The sequence below is a fragment of the Cucurbita maxima genome, unplaced genomic scaffold (assembly GCF_002738345.1).
Source record: "Cucurbita maxima cultivar Rimu unplaced genomic scaffold, Cmax_1.0 Cma_Scf00017, whole genome shotgun sequence".
Taxonomy (NCBI): domain Eukaryota; kingdom Viridiplantae; phylum Streptophyta; class Magnoliopsida; order Cucurbitales; family Cucurbitaceae; genus Cucurbita; species Cucurbita maxima.
This window is the reverse complement of record NW_019272033.1, coordinates 2,600,149-2,616,028: the sequence shown is the minus strand read 5'-3', so window position 1 is coordinate 2,616,028 and position 15,880 is coordinate 2,600,149. Positions and strand designations below refer to the sequence as shown.

Genomic DNA, 15,880 nt, shown 5'->3' with positions numbered 1-15,880 from the left:
TTTTTTTTTTTTTTTTTTTTTTTTTGGGGTGATTTCAGTCATTATATGGGAGAAGATTTGGATTCATTGAGCGTTAAAGAACTGCAAAGCTTGGAACAACAAATGGACACAGCACTGAAACATGTTCGATCCAGAAAAGTAGGGCTGTTCGTATTGTCCGATGTTTTTGTTTGGATTTGTTCTTTTTTTTTTTTTAATTATTGATTATTTATTTATTGGATTATTTTTCAGAACCAACTAATATGTGATTCCATCTCTACACTTCAAAGAAAGGCAAATCCTCTTTATTTTCCCATTTTTTTAATTTTTTTAAATCATTTTTTTATTAATTATTAGTATTATTATTATTATTTCATTGCTTTATTTATTTTCTTATATATAATAAACATATACATACAGGAAAGAGCAATACAGGAGCAAAATTCCCTACTGGCAAATTAGGTGAGTTTTAAGTACTTTTAGTATAAGCACTTTTTAAAAGAGATTCTAAGCATTCGATTTTTATTTATCTCGAAACACGAGACCTTAGAAGGCAAAAAAAAAATCACAAAATGACATATTTTATATTTGAACGATAGCGACTATTCGGGTATTATATACAAATTTTTGAACCCGATAGGAGAACGGGTGAAAGGAAGTGAAAAGATTAGCGATAAACATAATCTGTTAGATTAAGCTTTTGATTTTAGCGATAGTTTAGGAGCATAATTGTGATTATAATTACATTTTTATTTACGAATTTGTGAGAAAAATAAGATCAAGGAGAAGGAGAAGAGTGTAGCAATGGCAGAAGAGGCAGAATGGGAAGAGCAGCCACACCATTGCTACAATGCCTTTTGTCTTTCTTGTACCAATCAGCTCCTCATCATCCCTCTCTAAACATTGGGTAATTATCAACCAAACATTTCTTTGTGAAATGGTGGAAAAAAAGTGCTTTTTTGGAAGCTGAATGGGCGTTTCTTGTCGAATCATTATGAAATAACGTTAGGTCAACGCTTACGCTTCATGTTATCCGTGCATTGTTTGAATCAACAGGTTTGCAAGTTTCGATGGTCGCCAATGAATCCTGTTGCACGTCGGGAACTTTTTCAGAGACGATCAGATTAGTACTTGAGACTCGAGCAGGAGGAGGAACAAGAAGATGAGGATGTGGCTAGCTTAATAATGGAAAGGGTTTTGTTCTAAAGAAAGTGGTTTCTGTAAAAGGTAGGGCTTTTAGCGTTTCAAATATGAAAAGGTCGGGCTTTTGTCGATACTTTGTGGTTGGTAAAGAAGGATCGTCTTTTAGCAAGTTACGAAAGTCAAGTTCGAGTAAATCAACTAAATGTTAATTCAATATGGAGTCATTTTGAGGTTCTTTATGAAATGAGACATGAAATACAACCACTATGAAGAAGTTTTAGGAGTTACGGAAGAAACCACGAGCTCATAATGTTCATGAGTTGAGAACGAAAGTTGAATTCTCCAAGACCTAATTTACTGGTTTTTGAGTTAGTGGTCCAAATAGATTGGAATGCTATTTAATTGAGTAGATGATTATTAAAGGAGACAAAATAGGAATTTACAAAACTTAAAAAAAAAAAAATAATAAATAAATAAAAAAATCAAGGATAAAAACAAAATGGAAAGATTATCCTCCATAAATTATGTTTATTTATTACTAAATAAACTAATAGTAATTGATTAATCAAAATCTGATGATATTCACAATATGTAAATGAATGCATTATTGCAAACAATTTTGGCTTTATAATTTCATCATGATTATTTATTACATATTTTTGTGAGAAAAAAACACGTGTCATCGATTTATATTAAATATTTATAGTTTTTGTGTAAAGTCTAAACACGTGCTTAAATACCAAAAACAAATGGGCTGGGCTTGGTTCTAAGCTATCGCTTGGGCCACTAAAATTCGGCCCAAATAACTATATGCTTGCTTACGTTCTTAGACGCTCTACATATGTTATGCATATTCTTTTGGCTTCTTTTCTTCTATTTTGTTTTTGGTTCATGCTCTTCTGGTTTGTCTGAGATTAATTGTTGCAACCTCTTGTTACTACTTCGTCCACAGCTTTGTTAGTGGGAAGAAACTACGATCGATCGGGATCGGGATCGGGATCACGAAAGTGGTGAAAAAAGAAAGCTGTTAAAACATGAAGCTAATGTAGCAGCCCGTGAGCTATGCAAGGATAACAATTTCTCATTCGATTTGAAGGTGAAAGATGAGGATTTTCGTACAATCACAAAGAAACCGAACCAACCACAGAGGAAAAAAGCCAGCCACAATTCGATTTGATTGTATTTCGTATGAGCTAAAACAAACAAGTAGAATACCAACTAACGACATATTGAGTCTTCCGACATAAACTATCAGCAGCTTCTTGTCAATTCCTAAAGATTATTCTTGAGAAAATAGTAATAGTTATAATAATAAATAACATGTATATGAGACCTACCTATGGATATGATATGATATGATATGCTTTTTGCGAACTAAAAAGGGCAACAAGAATATGTAACATTTGCCTGACCACCAATATCAAATTAATATGAACATGCAGGAAAATAAGAACAATGACTACTTGGTTACCACATAAATGTTTTCTTCATGTGAGAAATAAGTTTAAATTTTTCCTCAGCCTCGACGAGTTGGCGTATGTCTGTGCTGGATACGCGATCGGGATGAAACTTGAGCAACGCCCTTTTATATGCTGCTTGCACCTGAACCATAAGAAAAGGAGTTTTAACACTTGATTTCACTTGCAATAGCTGCTGCTAATCAGTTATATAACGTCGACGAGAATGGTCACTTGAATACGCTGATAGGACAAACAATTCCTATCAACAAAGTTAAGAATCTTTGATCACAGGAGTTAGAAGATTGAGGATTCTTTGATTTCCATATTACATCTATAAAAGTTATAGCCTATAAGTAAGCTCAAGCCTTGCCTTTTAGCAACCGGTCAAGTCGGTCAGATGACCAAGCTCGTGCTTGACTAGGGTCATTTTTTACAACACTTAACTTCCATCTAATTGTGTGAAGGGTCAAGGCTCAAACGCATGTCCATATAGGAGATTGGGCGGTCTCTCACTCGAGCGTTCATTATCTACCGAGCTGCTGTCAACCCATTTTCATGCCAATATGAACAAATTGTGGCTTCTCGCTGTGGTAATTTTTAAATTCCCTGAAATGGCTAGAACTTCTAGAGTTTATAACTCCCTCAGTGCAGGATAGACCCGATCCCGTCAGGACTGAAGTGTGAACTAGATCGCCTCTAGGAAAAATATTCTAATGAGCCTTTCGAATAAAGTCAAGCATATCAACGATTCCCACGGAGTTGGGTTGACCTATATCCTGACTTGTTCAAGAATAAGCTGAGGTTTCCTTTGCACTTGCTTGCCCATGTTCTTAGAGAGGTCGAGTTGGCTCTAACTCAACTTATTCTATATTTTCCCTTGAGAGGCTATAAAAAAAAAAAAAAAAACCCTCAAGAGATAGTTCACCATCTACTCAATGAGTCATCCTTTAGCTATTGTGCATAACAACAAATACAAACATGGATAGAGAACTCCTTGATGATAATATACTTTTTCTAGATTTTCCCTTGAGATCTCAAAAAAAATAAAAATAATAATAATAATAATAATAATTGGTGCCTGGAATGCAGCGACTTTTGATCCTCTTAGCCCATACTCCCAAATCCTTTCCTTTCCAAAACTACAGGCAGGAACTCCAAACTGGAACTATATACATTAACACCAGAAGTTACTGCCCTGCCCTGTCCTATCTTCCTTTGTTTTGATCCGCAACTTATGTTTGCTTAAGTTGCCATTGTGTACGTGTTTTACCACGGATGTGTCCTAATATTTAAGGCGGTAATCTACATCATTGACATATTATGAAATCAAATTGAGATCAATGTTATGAATCCATGCCCTCCAAAATGTGTAGGTGGAGTTGGCATCCCCATCCTTAACCCAACTTACCTTGGCTTTTTGTCTCCAACTCATTGTCTCCCTCTTATTGTCACCACAAAGGGAGAGAGGACTTGAAGGAAGGATGACCCAGCCATATATTTTTGAACTTGAAACGGCAGAGGCCACACTGGGGGACACAGAATCCAGGAACATCCAATGGTCGGACATGACTCTAGGGCCTAAAGACGATCTCTACGATTATACCCAAGTAAAACATCCATTTCCTAAAGGAGGACCAAAAAGACCGCAGTCTTACATGAATGTGTTAAACAGTCTCACAAATCTAATTTTTCCCTTCCCATGAAGCCTTCTACTGAGAACTCCTAACTATGTTATAATCCCCCGCCAACCACAATCAATCATCCTCAAATTGACAACTAAATGGAGGTTACAAATCGCAACTTGGACAATCTAATTTGATGTTTGGTGGGAAACAAACCTAAGCAATGGCATCTTACTCTTCCTCAAACCGAGTTTGCCTTTGACCATATGATGAATAGATCTACAAGAAAGTCTCCATTCAATATTGTGTATTAAAAAACAATCACTTCGTTCTTTTTCCACCATCCCATTTGGCAATAATAATCGAATCCGCTACTATTTGTCTTTCCCATGTCAAGTCCGCTCGATTGAAAGAAACCATGAAATTGAGCTTTTTCTACCTAACATCTAAGAAATAACTTTATATAATCTATTTACCAGGCTGATTGATCTAAAACCATTTACAGCATATGCCCTTCTTATATTCGGGATTTGAGTTCCATTATTTGCTTCACCAAGGAATGGAATATGGAAAGCTGATTCTACTAAGTTGAGAAAATGGGAGCACACTTACCCCCCAAGTAAATAAAACTCACACAAATATACTAATATGCATTGAGCATAACATTTACGATATTTTGTATATTGAAAAAGATGAAATACTCACTGATGATGTTTGTACTGACTAAAGAACAAATTATAAAGCATACCTCTTGTGATGAAGGATGTGAACCGCTTCCAACTTGAATTCCCAAGCCACGTAACAAGGAGGCCATATCGGTGCAATTCATTTCCAACTTACTTAGCTCTTTTCTCACATTCACACGAAGTTGTTCCTTTAAGTTTATATTTTCCTCATCCTGAAATAACCAAAAATGTTAAATGAGAAGGAAAGCATCCTCTAACAAACTGTCGTGAATTCTGATAGGTATATATAATCAGGCTGCCGTAGCTTGATTATAGACAATCACCATGAGATATTGAAAAGAATAACCCATTTGAATAGACTTACTTGATTTAGAAACGAAAAATAACAGATGACAAACAGACAACCAATCTGGACCAAATCAATTGGGTTTCCATTCCAAAAAGGGGCGTCCTATCATGCTAATTCAGTTCCATAGATTTTTAAGAATCGTGAATTTGAAATAACATCCCTAAAACCAGAGGTATACTTTAGGGGGGAAAACAGAACACTTCCACCACCCAACTTTGCATGATGGTTAAAGTCTATCCCGAAACCAAAAACGTTGCATGACGATTAAGGTCTAGCCAGAAATCAAAAAGCTAAAGAGCAGGAAAATTGAACGAGTATACATAATATACCTTCTTTTGTGTCTCTCTCACTTCTTCCAAACGTTTCATTTGCCTTTTTTGCATGTCTAATAGTCGCATTCTATCCGCTTTTCTTTTTCGACGTAATCTTTGTGCTTCTTCAGCCTGTAAAACAGTGGGGGTAAAATTTAGGAGCTATTTAGGGAAATTTTCTCCATAACAAGAACTGGTTTTGAGAGCTGTTCTTATTCCTTCTAAAACATAGTATGACTATCACTTGAAATCAAAATTCACGAGCCTACTTTCTCAAGAATGTTAACTTAGTTCTAGAAAGAAAAAAACATCTATGAGAACAAAATAAGGGGAAATTTATTTCAATAAGTAGTTACAATCATCTTTTCACTAAAAGACAGTTTTTTCTACTCAACTTCCAAGTAGGGCAAAAAGATAACATACTCATGCTGGCATAAATGATATTTCAGGATCTCATCCTAATTCAACCTATTAACATATCCAGATCACTTACTGTTGTTACAATTAGAAAAATGCCAAATGTAGAGGTTGGTCAGGTAGGAAGTTGTTAAAAGCAAAGGGAAAACTTTAGAGGATGGATGCAGAAACATGTCCTTAACAATTGGCACAAGATTTTGAAGTTAATCAATGGATTAATGTAGCCTCTTCTAAATAACTTGTTATCCAATTTTCCTGCCATGCATAGATACAATACTCCAAGTTATCCTCGACCACATATACTTCAAATTGAGTCCTAACCCAAGCAGCTAATTGATAAATTTTATAATATCACGAAAAATAATTTTTCTTTTCCATGTTCTGTTTATTGGTGCAAGGAACACTCGTCTTCCAAGTGTAAAGCTAATGTATCCCACAATCAAAGAGCCTAAACCCCATGAATTCTCAACCACGAGTTTTTATTATTATTCAAAAGTCATCCTAAAATACAAGTGACTAACCCACTATTTCAGAGGATACTAGTCCGATATGTAAACCAATTACTAACAAGCCAACTAACCAATTACCAGATAAACTAACTAAAAATCATTCAGCAGCTAAAGACTAACTAACTCAATTAAAATTACAATAATACACTGCATCAAACTCTGTCAAGCAAATCCCTTGATGGTTAGATTTTCTTTAGTTGTTAAGCTAAATGTAATTATATTTTGTATAAGCGAGTCAATTCACACCCAGACCTGAATTTGTAACTCTTGTTGCCTAGTTGTCCATTCTTCTTCCATTGCTCGCCTGTATTCATCCGTCTCCTTCAGCCTTTCCCGTTCACAAATTAGATCCTTCACAGTGAAGGGTGTAAGAGAACCATTTTCAGCTGAATTGCTCTTTGGTCCAGTCAACAAACAGCAACCACCAGTTTCAGCATTTTTAGAACTGGAACACCCTTGTACTTCAGATTTCTGCTTCATTTGATTTTCTACATCAAAATTGGTATCAGAATCAACACGATGAGAAGCAGATGCCTTATCTTGGTCATCTACTCTGAAGTAAGCACGGCGAACATCATGCTTTCTTCTCAAGGAAGCCTCTTCCCACTGTTTTCGGAGATTTTCAAAAGACCCTTCCATAACTTCACAATCAGAACTATCACTATCTGAGGAACTGCTGTGGGAACTGATATGTAAACCAAAATGATTTCTAACTGGTGCTTTCCCACAGTTGCCTCGCCTACACTTTCCCATAAAAAATGCATATTGTTTTCGGCTTTGTCGACCATCTAACTCTACAAAATGCCGCTGAGAGGACGAAGGAAAGGTTCTTGAAGGTGAGCAGGCATCCTCATCTGAGCTGCAACCATCTACATATATACACGGAGGACTTTTTCTGCTTTTTGCTGATACTTTGGGCCTTTGAAATTTCTTAGTAACAAATTCAGTATCATCAATGATAATAACATCATCCAACCTATAATTCTCAACATCTATGAAAGCAACATTTTCATGACTTCCCTTTGCCATGTTTCCACTAAATCAATTCCATCTCCTTCACATCATTATGCATACAAGACACAGCTCTTTTTCTGATTAAAAAAAAAAAAAAAAAAAAAAAAAAAAAAACAAATAAGCCAAGCAAAATAAATTTATAAACAAGAAAAAACTTTTAACATAATAGGGGATTCAACACCAAATGCAAATGTCTACAACACGAAAACCAGAAGTTAACAGGATATATGCTATCTCTCTCTCTCTCTGTTTGGTAAAGACTACAGGATGAAACAAGGAATATGATGAATAGTGACTTGATTTTTTCATCCTATATTTCCTAAGTATTCTAAGAAAGAGGTCCTTTACTATAACTTTCTCTTTAATTGAAAGAAATTATCTTAAGGAATTATCATTAAAACAAGAAAGACATGTCCTTACTAAACAAATGCATCAGAGAAAAAGCTGAATGCTCAAAATTATTGATAAAAGAATCATAAAAAGCTATGCAATACACATGCATAAGTTATAGGTTATCATCCAAAAACACAATTCCAAAAATGGATTCAAAATGCTAGCCTTTGTGACATCCAAGGATGAGATTGCTTAGCTTAACTCATTATCATAGACATGTGAACACGAACAAGAAACAAAGTAACACGTAAATGTTTTCAAAAGTCACCAACATTACAAAAGAGACTATGATTCCCTATACATAATATTTATGGACAACAAGACAAATCATGTGTGGAAAAATCTTAAAACCTAGGGACAAGGATAACGTCCAAAGTGAGAGGAACAGTTGATCAGAAAATTATATTTTATAGGAAAAGGATACTGCAGAAGGCATCCGTCTTCTAGAGAACATGATATTTCATAACGTTAATAAGAGCCCTAGTAATATAAATGCATGTTATATAACACGGTTTCCTCCAAACATCATCTGCAAAGTTAATATCCAAACTCACAGGTATATGAAAGTATAATCATCATAAGCTTTCATCCTCAACATCGCGTTTATTCGTTAGAAATTGGCAATTCTCAACCCCTATAGTCTCCATTTGTTTGAAATTAGCAACCGCAACCTAAAACAACAGATACTGGGAATCGGGAAACCAACGTAATCCTACCTTGGAATCGAGGTCTTCACCATCCAATTCCAACGGACGCCTTAAGCTTTTTTCCCCCCTTGAATAATTGTATAAACGCAAATAGAAATTATAAAAAGAATGAAAAGAGACCGACAGAATGAAAGAATCAAAAGTTGAATCCGCAAAGAACGACCATAGATAAGGAAAAACACCAAACGAAAAGAGATTCACATCCATACACAGAAGCATGTACAAGTCGACGCAGACTGAAGCAGAATAAACAAATTCAAGAAATTAGGTCAGATAAGCAACACAGAAAATAGGAAGAGTTGGAAAATATGGAATTGGGCGATACGCATACCTGAACTGGAGGAGAGAGAGAGAGATAGCTGCCGTCAACGGAGAGAAGATCTGGTAGTGATGGTGGGTTGCCGACAGAGAGATTGAATCTCGTAAATTTCTTGGACGAACTCCGGTAACGGTGGGTGGGACAAATATCAACTCATTCGTGGAACGAGATCTGAAAAATTGACCATTCTCTGATTTTGTTCTTAAATTAAAACTAAGAACTATTAACCCTAAATCACATATTCAAGTTTAATTTAAATTTATACCAAATTCGTTTATATTTGATGATAAATTCTTTTAAATCTTCATCTATTAAATAAAAAGATTTTGATTCAATACCATTGTTTGCGAGTGAAATCGTACCTAATAAAATAAGTCGAAAAAAACAGGTCTGAAAATAACGTTACTTAAATGAGTTTTAGGTAAATGACGAATATCAATCCTAATTAATCATAAATTATGAAAACTCGTAGAAGAGGGAAACCCTAGGTCATTCTTCTTCTAAGATATTACTATATTCTATACACGGTTGCGTTGTTTTTTTTGCACGTTACAACTCCTTCAAATTACAAATTTACCCTTGAGTAACGTTCAATACAGGTGAGATGTGCGAGGGGCAGGACAGGAATGAGAAAACCTTCTTAATCCCCATCTATGCCAGTTATTTCATTTCTCATCCCTGAAATTTCTCATTTATTCAGTTGAACTGAACCAACTTGAATTTATGAATAATTTTAAAATATACGATATAATTATACAAACATATATTTATTTTATTTTTATTTAATTTCATAATAATTATTTTTTTGTGTTATTTATTCTCCCACCACTATTCTTAATCAAATATTTCAAATAAATAAATGTGAAATAAATGAACAGATAGGGTGTGAATTAACATTTTAATTTTTATTAAAAAAATTTAAATAATTGACTTAAATCATTCGAACCCATCCATTAAAAAAATTAATTATGAAATTAAAATAAAATAAACGAAAAAATTTAAATTTAAATTCACAGTACAATCTAGTTTTAAATAATGTTCGTAATCAATTAATATTTTGAGAATATATTAGTGAAAGAATATATCTTAAATATTTGTTCGTTAATATTTTTTTTATCAAGTAGTATATTTTATTTTATTATCAAAATTTATTATTGGTTGGAATTAGTAGGTAGCTTCTAAAATATTATTATATTTTAAAATGGGGAACGGGACCCATCGCAGCGGTCTTGAATGACAAAGCAAATGCGAATCGCCGGAATCGCACCTGCAGAAGAATCTCAAGAATCTGTTGGCTGAGGCGCCCATAGAAATTCGATTCAACAACCATCTCACTCGGTTAAACCGTCAATTCACAGAAAGGGCAACAAAGAGGCAACCATGGCGACGTTAGTGCGGCAACGATAGTTTCGATCAATCCTGCAAACGAGCTCCTCGCCATGCCCGGATGGCGCCCCGGTCCTTCTCTCTAGGTCCTCTAATCTCCTCCACCGATTTCCAATTTGAAGTGTTTCTGTTTCTCCCTTCGATTAATCCGATTCTTCTTTTGATCAGGAAATGAAAAGCTTCGCTAATCGAGAGGTGAGGCTGCTGCAACACGGTAGGAGCATTGTGGTTGAGGACGACCTCAATATTCGTTGGGAGGAGCTTGCTGGCGAGGTCGTGGACGAGGTCATTTTCTTCAGGCGGCATGCTGCCGTTTCGAATCGTCCTACCCTCACTGTTCATCGGATTGGTACGATTCCAGTGTTTCTTGACTTGGTTTCTTTAATCAATAAATAGTAGATATTATTTTCCATCAAAATTTTAAAAATCTTGTTTGGAGAGGTTTTCGCCTTCGGAAGGTTTAATTCCCCTCTTCAATCCTTAAACGGTTACAAATGGTATCAGAGCCCGACACTGGGCGATGGCCAGCGAGGAGGTTGAGCTCCGAAGGGGGTGGACACAAGGCGGTAGCCAATCAAAAACATTGGACCTCGAAGGGAGTGGATTAGGGGATCCCACTTCGATTGGAGAAGGGAACGAGTGTCATCGGGGATGCTGACCCCAAAGGGGTGGATTGTGAGACCCCACATTGGCTGGGGAGGTGAACGAAGCATTCTTTATAAGGATGTGAAAACCTCTCCCTAGCACGGAGGGCCTAAAAGGGTGGATTGGGGTCCCACATTGATTAGAGAAGGGAATGAATGCTATCGAGGATGCTGACCCTCAAAGGGGTGGATTGTGAGACCCCACATCAGCTGGGGAGGTGAACGAAGCATTCTTTACAAGAGCGTGGAAATCTTTCCCTAGCACGCAGGGCCCGAAAGGGTGGATTGGGAGTCCCACATTGATTACCCCAAAGGGGGTGGATTGTGATCTTTTCTATGAGATCCCACCTCGGTTAGAGAGGGAAACAATGTATTAGGATGTAGAACCCTCTCCTTTGCACGCGCGTTTTAAAACCTTGAGTGGAAGCCCGAAAGGGAAAGCCCAAAGAGGACAATATCTACTGGCGGTGGACTTGGACCGTTACATTTCCAACTTTTATTTAAATTTATAGTTGCTCTATCTACTTGATAACATGTCACCGAAGCTAGCTAGATCTTTTTATATTGTCATTTATCACCCATTTGTTGTTATGCATTATTCAAAATAATTTCTAAGCCTACCCATGGAAAAGATGTCTATGTAACCACTACTAACAGATATTGTTCTCTCTGCGCTTTTCTTTCTTTCTGGGCCTCCCCTTAAATTTTAAAACACGTCTAGTAGTGAGAGATTTCTACGCTCTTGTAATGAATGCTTTATTATGAATTAAGTTAGTAACTACATAACTCGATATGTTTTTAAGCGTTAACAACTTCTTAATTTCGATACCTTTATAATTTTCCCTCCCTCGATTATATGCTTTGCATCATTCTACCATATGCTCAACAATATTATCTTTTCGTCCAACATTTGTATGTTATATAATTTGATACTGTCATTGTGATGCAGGGAACATAACAGGAACAATGAAGTCCTTCTTGGCATCGAGGGTGGACATTATGCACCTCGCCACATGGACATAGTTCTGTAAGTATTGGTTGGTCAGGCTGTTCTTCCCGTTAATGGGATCATTTCTTTAGCGTTCATAGGTTCGGTAATAGACGTGTCTTTATCTCGAGTTTTTGTCGCTTTGAAATATCTTCAAAATAGGTAGGTCTATCTTTCTCTGGATCCCTTGAACAGAAAGACAGAAGACATACATAAAAAATTATTGCCCGAAAGCTAATGTCCCGTAGGTGGGATGATATAGGTTGGAAAAACATGTTAATAATCTCTGCAGGCCCAATGGAAGATCCGAACCAGTCGAAGGGAAATACGAACGACAAAGGTATCGGGGGAGCTGGAGAGAGTCGATTAACGCAGTATTCAAGGCTACTAAATTGGCTTTCCTTGGTGGAGAGATCACAGCACACCTTCATAACAAGTAAGTTCGATCAGTTTCGTAAACTCGAACGGGCCTTTTGGAACACTGTTCCTCAGCATGAGATCGGCGTGTTGAACTGCAGGAGTTTCAAGGGCTAGTGAAGCTGTTAGGGGATGTTTAAAAAAGTCAAAGTCAATTCGACGGAACAGTGAAGCTTTATAAGGTCTTTTTGTCTAGGTGCAAGTAATCCGCATATTCATAGACATGTCTATTTCACCGAGCCTTTCTCCGAAATAATGTCTATATCGTTACGTTTTTCGTGCAGGTTAGAACTTACCTGATGAGGAATTTCACTAATTTAGGATGGATGAATTTGATTAGCTCAACCAATTTGTGTAGTTTGGGTTGAGTTATGAGCTTATTTGAATTGTGTTGGGTTTAAACAAATGAAAACGTTATGAATTGCGTTGATTCGTGAATTTCTCTAACATTAGGTTAATTTTTAAAAGATTATATTTTTCCTTACGATATAATTATATGTACCTTATATATATTTATTCTCCAATATAACTCTGAAAAATAATTTAAATCTTAATTAAAAGTTTGAAAATAAATGAATAGAAGCTATTTTAAATAAATAACCTAAACAACTCGAACTAACTCAACCTAAAAATTTTATACTGAGTTGAGTTCACAATTCGAACCACGAGCTGAACTAAAAATTTTTATAGTTAGGTGAATTGAGTTCATTGTTTAATAAATGTTGTTTGAATTTAAAAAATTTACAACTCGAACAATTGGATTGGGTCTAGAAAATGTTCCAACCCGACCTAATCTAGACCCAACCCACAAGCTCTCCTCGACTTAAACTTGTATGGTATTAATGTGATCGACAAACAATCATGTTTCAGAGGGAGTTGGCTATTCAATATCGACGCAACATTAAATTACAAATGAATGCTAATGAAAGTGATGATTTTAAGGCAGTTGAGACATCCCTTTCTATTGATATCAATTTCAAAACCATAGGCCAAAAAATGGGTACCTTATGGAAAACAAAAGGTATTTTTAGGTATCTACAAATTGGGTAGGGGTCACCATGTCTCTTTCCCTTAAAGTTCTTATTCTTAAAAGTTTTTAAGGGCAGGCAGACCCTCAGAATTTAGGGTAGACCCAAATGGATTCCCCCCACTTGCCAATTGGAGCATTCAAGCATGAAAGAACGAAACTTTTTTTTGTCGTTTGAGAACACACTGTTAGTAGATATTGTCCATTTTAGTCATTGGGAGAACGAAGCATTCAAGATGTGGAAACCTCTCTTTAATAGACACGTTTTAAAACTCTGAGACTGACAACAATATGTAGCGGGTTAAAGCGAACAATATCTGCTAGCGGTGGGTTTGGGTTGTTACAAATGATATCAGAGCTAGACACTGGGGTGGTGTATTAGTGAGGACGTTGGTCTCCTAAAGGGGATGGATTGTGAGATCCCACATTGGTTGGAGAGGGGAATGATGCATTCTTTATAAAGGTGTGGAAACCTCTCCTTAATAGACGTGTTTTAAAACCCTGAGGCTGACAACAATATGTAGTGGGTTAAAGTGGACAATATCCCTTAGCGGTGGGTTTGAATTGTTACAAATGGTATCAGAGCTAGACACCGGGTGACGTGCCAACAAGGACGTTAATCTCCTAAAGGGGGTGGACTGTGAGATCCTACATTGGTTGGAGAGGGGAACGAAACATTCTTTATAAAAAATGTGGAAACCTCTATCTAGTAGACTCGTTTTAAAATCGTGAAGCTGACGGTGATACATAACAAACTAAAATACAATATCTGTTAGCAATGTTATATTTTAAACACACTAATACGATATGCCAACATTTACGGGAATTATGGACTTTTTACAAATTTGGTTCGGTTAGGTTCGGGTTATAACTTGTTCCTATATTTGCAAATAATTGTAAAATTAGTTGCTAAATTTGTAATATCATATTAATATTTGGCCAAATTTGTAAATGCAATTTTAAAAAAGTGGGATCCAATGTTTTAATTTTCTACCAAACACATATTTCTAAAAAAAAATTATATTTTTTAAGAAATAAATTGTTTCCATATTTAATTTTAAAATAACTAACCAATGGAAATCTTCCTTTTATTTAAAAATATATTTTCTATTTTTATATTCATTTCCGTCATTAAATAATAAATTAAAAAAATTTCCAATTAAAGAAAATCAACGGCTGTAAATTGATCATCAATTACGTCATCATACGTGATACTGAAGTTTCCATGTACTTGTGTCTTGAAGAACCTTTCAGTGACACGTGTCCTACCATAATAAAAAATAGCCACCGTCATCTCATGATAACATTAAAAACAAAAATCCAACGGCCATAATTCCGCGGTCAAGATTTAACATCTAGGCACGACCGTACACAATCACGGTAGGGTGTGGTCCCCACTTGGCGAAAATAAAATATATAAATCAATTAATATAGAGAAAAAGATGCATATTAATACATTTGGCAACAAAAGAATGGCTTCTGAAGCTTACTGCATCGGCGTTTACAAATCGCCGGAGTTGCTGTAACTTCTGGTCAGCTGAATTTACCGGCGAGAGACAGTTTAACAAATCTCCGGCCGGAATATACGTGGCTGTATTGGAATCTGTATTTGATTTGTCAACACCTGAAGATTTTTTTAAGAATTCTCAGTCACCTGAAGTCGATAATTACAAAGCGGCTATCAGTCACGATAGAAATTAAGCGACAGAGGATCGGAGAACCGGAGAAGGACGACGGACGTCTTTTTTGATTGTTCTGCTCCGGTGATCGGAAACTCGGCAAACGACGGAGCTTCGAGGAGTAATTCCGGTGAAGAAGGAGGAGGAGCAGGTATTTGATTTGGTAAGTAATTTGAAGTTAAAAGAAAGAGAGCGGGTTTGGGTTTAGGGTTTATCGAAGGAAATATCATTGAATACTGTATCTCCGGAGTATTAATTAGGAAACGGAGTCGGTAAGAGCATTTGTTTTTCTCTTAGTTTCGCTTCCTTTATTAATTGCAATGCGAGAAAGAAACAGAAAGAGAAAGAGGTTCTGTGTAATCTGCCATGGCAGGTGACCTCTTTTTGAGGCTGATAACAGAAATAGCCAAGCCACTCTGACTCAGTTCCATCATTTATTCAAATTTCCTCTCTCTCTGTTCCATAAATTCAATCACCAAACTAGGGCGCTCCTTTGGCCCATTTTCTACACCATTTTTTGATTATCAGGGGGTTTCTGCCTCAATTTTAGTGAACCTCCAATATCTGCTTCAGGATTTTTATATGGAGGTCCATATTTTTGGTCTTCACAATTTCTTCAACTCTGTATTATATTGCTGTTTGAATTTTTGACTTCCCTGCCAGCATATATTTCTTTTCCCCTTTCTCTGATGCTTAGAATTCCTTCTGCTGCTTTACTTTTTTTCCCCATTAACAAGAGGTGGAGGTTGGGGGTCGGGGTCGATTTCATTTCATCATTAGTTGAAGATAAAGGTGAATATGTGGGGATTTTTTTTTTTTTTTTTTTTTTT

At 36.1% G+C, this 15,880-nt stretch overlaps 2 protein-coding genes and 2 long non-coding RNA genes across 7 annotated transcripts in view; 3 read left to right on the top strand and 1 right to left on the bottom strand.

Moving 5' to 3' along the window:
- Window positions 1–259, top strand: part of LOC111492252 — a 625-nt gene extending 366 nt beyond the window's left edge. Inside the window, exons 2-3 of the long non-coding RNA XR_002719840.1 lie at window positions 39–138; window positions 232–259. This is a non-coding gene — a long non-coding RNA (uncharacterized LOC111492252). The remainder of the gene's footprint in view (window positions 1–38; window positions 139–231) is intronic.
- Window positions 260–2,275: 2,016 nt separating this feature from the next.
- Window positions 2,276–9,149, bottom strand: LOC111492154. 2 transcript variants are annotated; one of them, XM_023141410.1, is made up of 6 exons: window positions 8,922–9,149; window positions 8,600–8,657; window positions 6,729–7,567; window positions 5,569–5,682; window positions 4,953–5,102; window positions 2,276–2,724 (listed from the first exon to the last, which is right to left on the bottom strand). In XM_023141410.1, exons 3-6 carry the CDS (start codon window positions 7,503–7,505, stop codon window positions 2,590–2,592), a joined length of 1,176 nt encoding a protein of 391 aa, XP_022997178.1. In that variant the 5' UTR covers window positions 7,506–7,567; window positions 8,600–8,657; window positions 8,922–9,149; the 3' UTR covers window positions 2,276–2,589. The 2 variants fall into 2 exon arrangements, with proteins under 2 accessions (XP_022997178.1, XP_022997177.1); XM_023141409.1 differs by lacking the exon at window positions 8,600–8,657.
- A 964-nt stretch (window positions 9,150–10,113) lies between these two features.
- On the top strand, window positions 10,114–12,774 carry LOC111492247. 2 transcript variants are annotated; one of them, XR_002719832.1, is made up of 6 exons: window positions 10,114–10,381; window positions 10,475–10,644; window positions 11,889–12,028; window positions 12,220–12,363; window positions 12,446–12,540; window positions 12,629–12,774. It is a non-coding gene; the product is annotated as an uncharacterized LOC111492247 (long non-coding RNA). The 2 variants fall into 2 exon arrangements; XR_002719833.1 differs by lacking the exon at window positions 12,629–12,774 and having other exon boundaries at window positions 11,889–11,966; window positions 12,446–12,481.
- A 2,059-nt stretch (window positions 12,775–14,833) lies between these two features.
- LOC111492143 overlaps window positions 14,834–15,880 on the top strand; it is a 4,532-nt gene continuing 3,485 nt past the window's right edge. Inside the window, exon 1 of one of the 2 annotated variants that reach the window (XM_023141390.1) lies at window positions 14,834–15,213. The gene's annotated coding sequence lies outside the window, so the exon portion shown is untranslated. Of the gene's footprint in view, window positions 15,214–15,250; window positions 15,639–15,880 lie in introns of those variants that run through there. The other variant, XM_023141393.1, reaches the window with a different exon arrangement.

What these genes read in the sequence shown, in the direction of transcription:
- LOC111492154 (XM_023141410.1), bottom strand. Translation starts at nt 7,505, where the DNA reads ATGGCAAAGGGAAGTCATGAAAATGTTGCTTTCATAGATGTTGAGAAT. An exon ending in TGAGAGAGACACAAAAGAAG is followed by an intron (nt 5,103 to 5,568) that starts GTATATTATGTA and finishes TGGTTATTTCAG; the next exon opens with GATGAGGAAAATATAAACTT. An exon ending in CACATCCTTCATCACAAGAG is followed by an intron (nt 2,725 to 4,952) that starts GTATGCTTTATA and finishes CTTATGGTTCAG; the next exon opens with GTGCAAGCAGCATATAAAAG.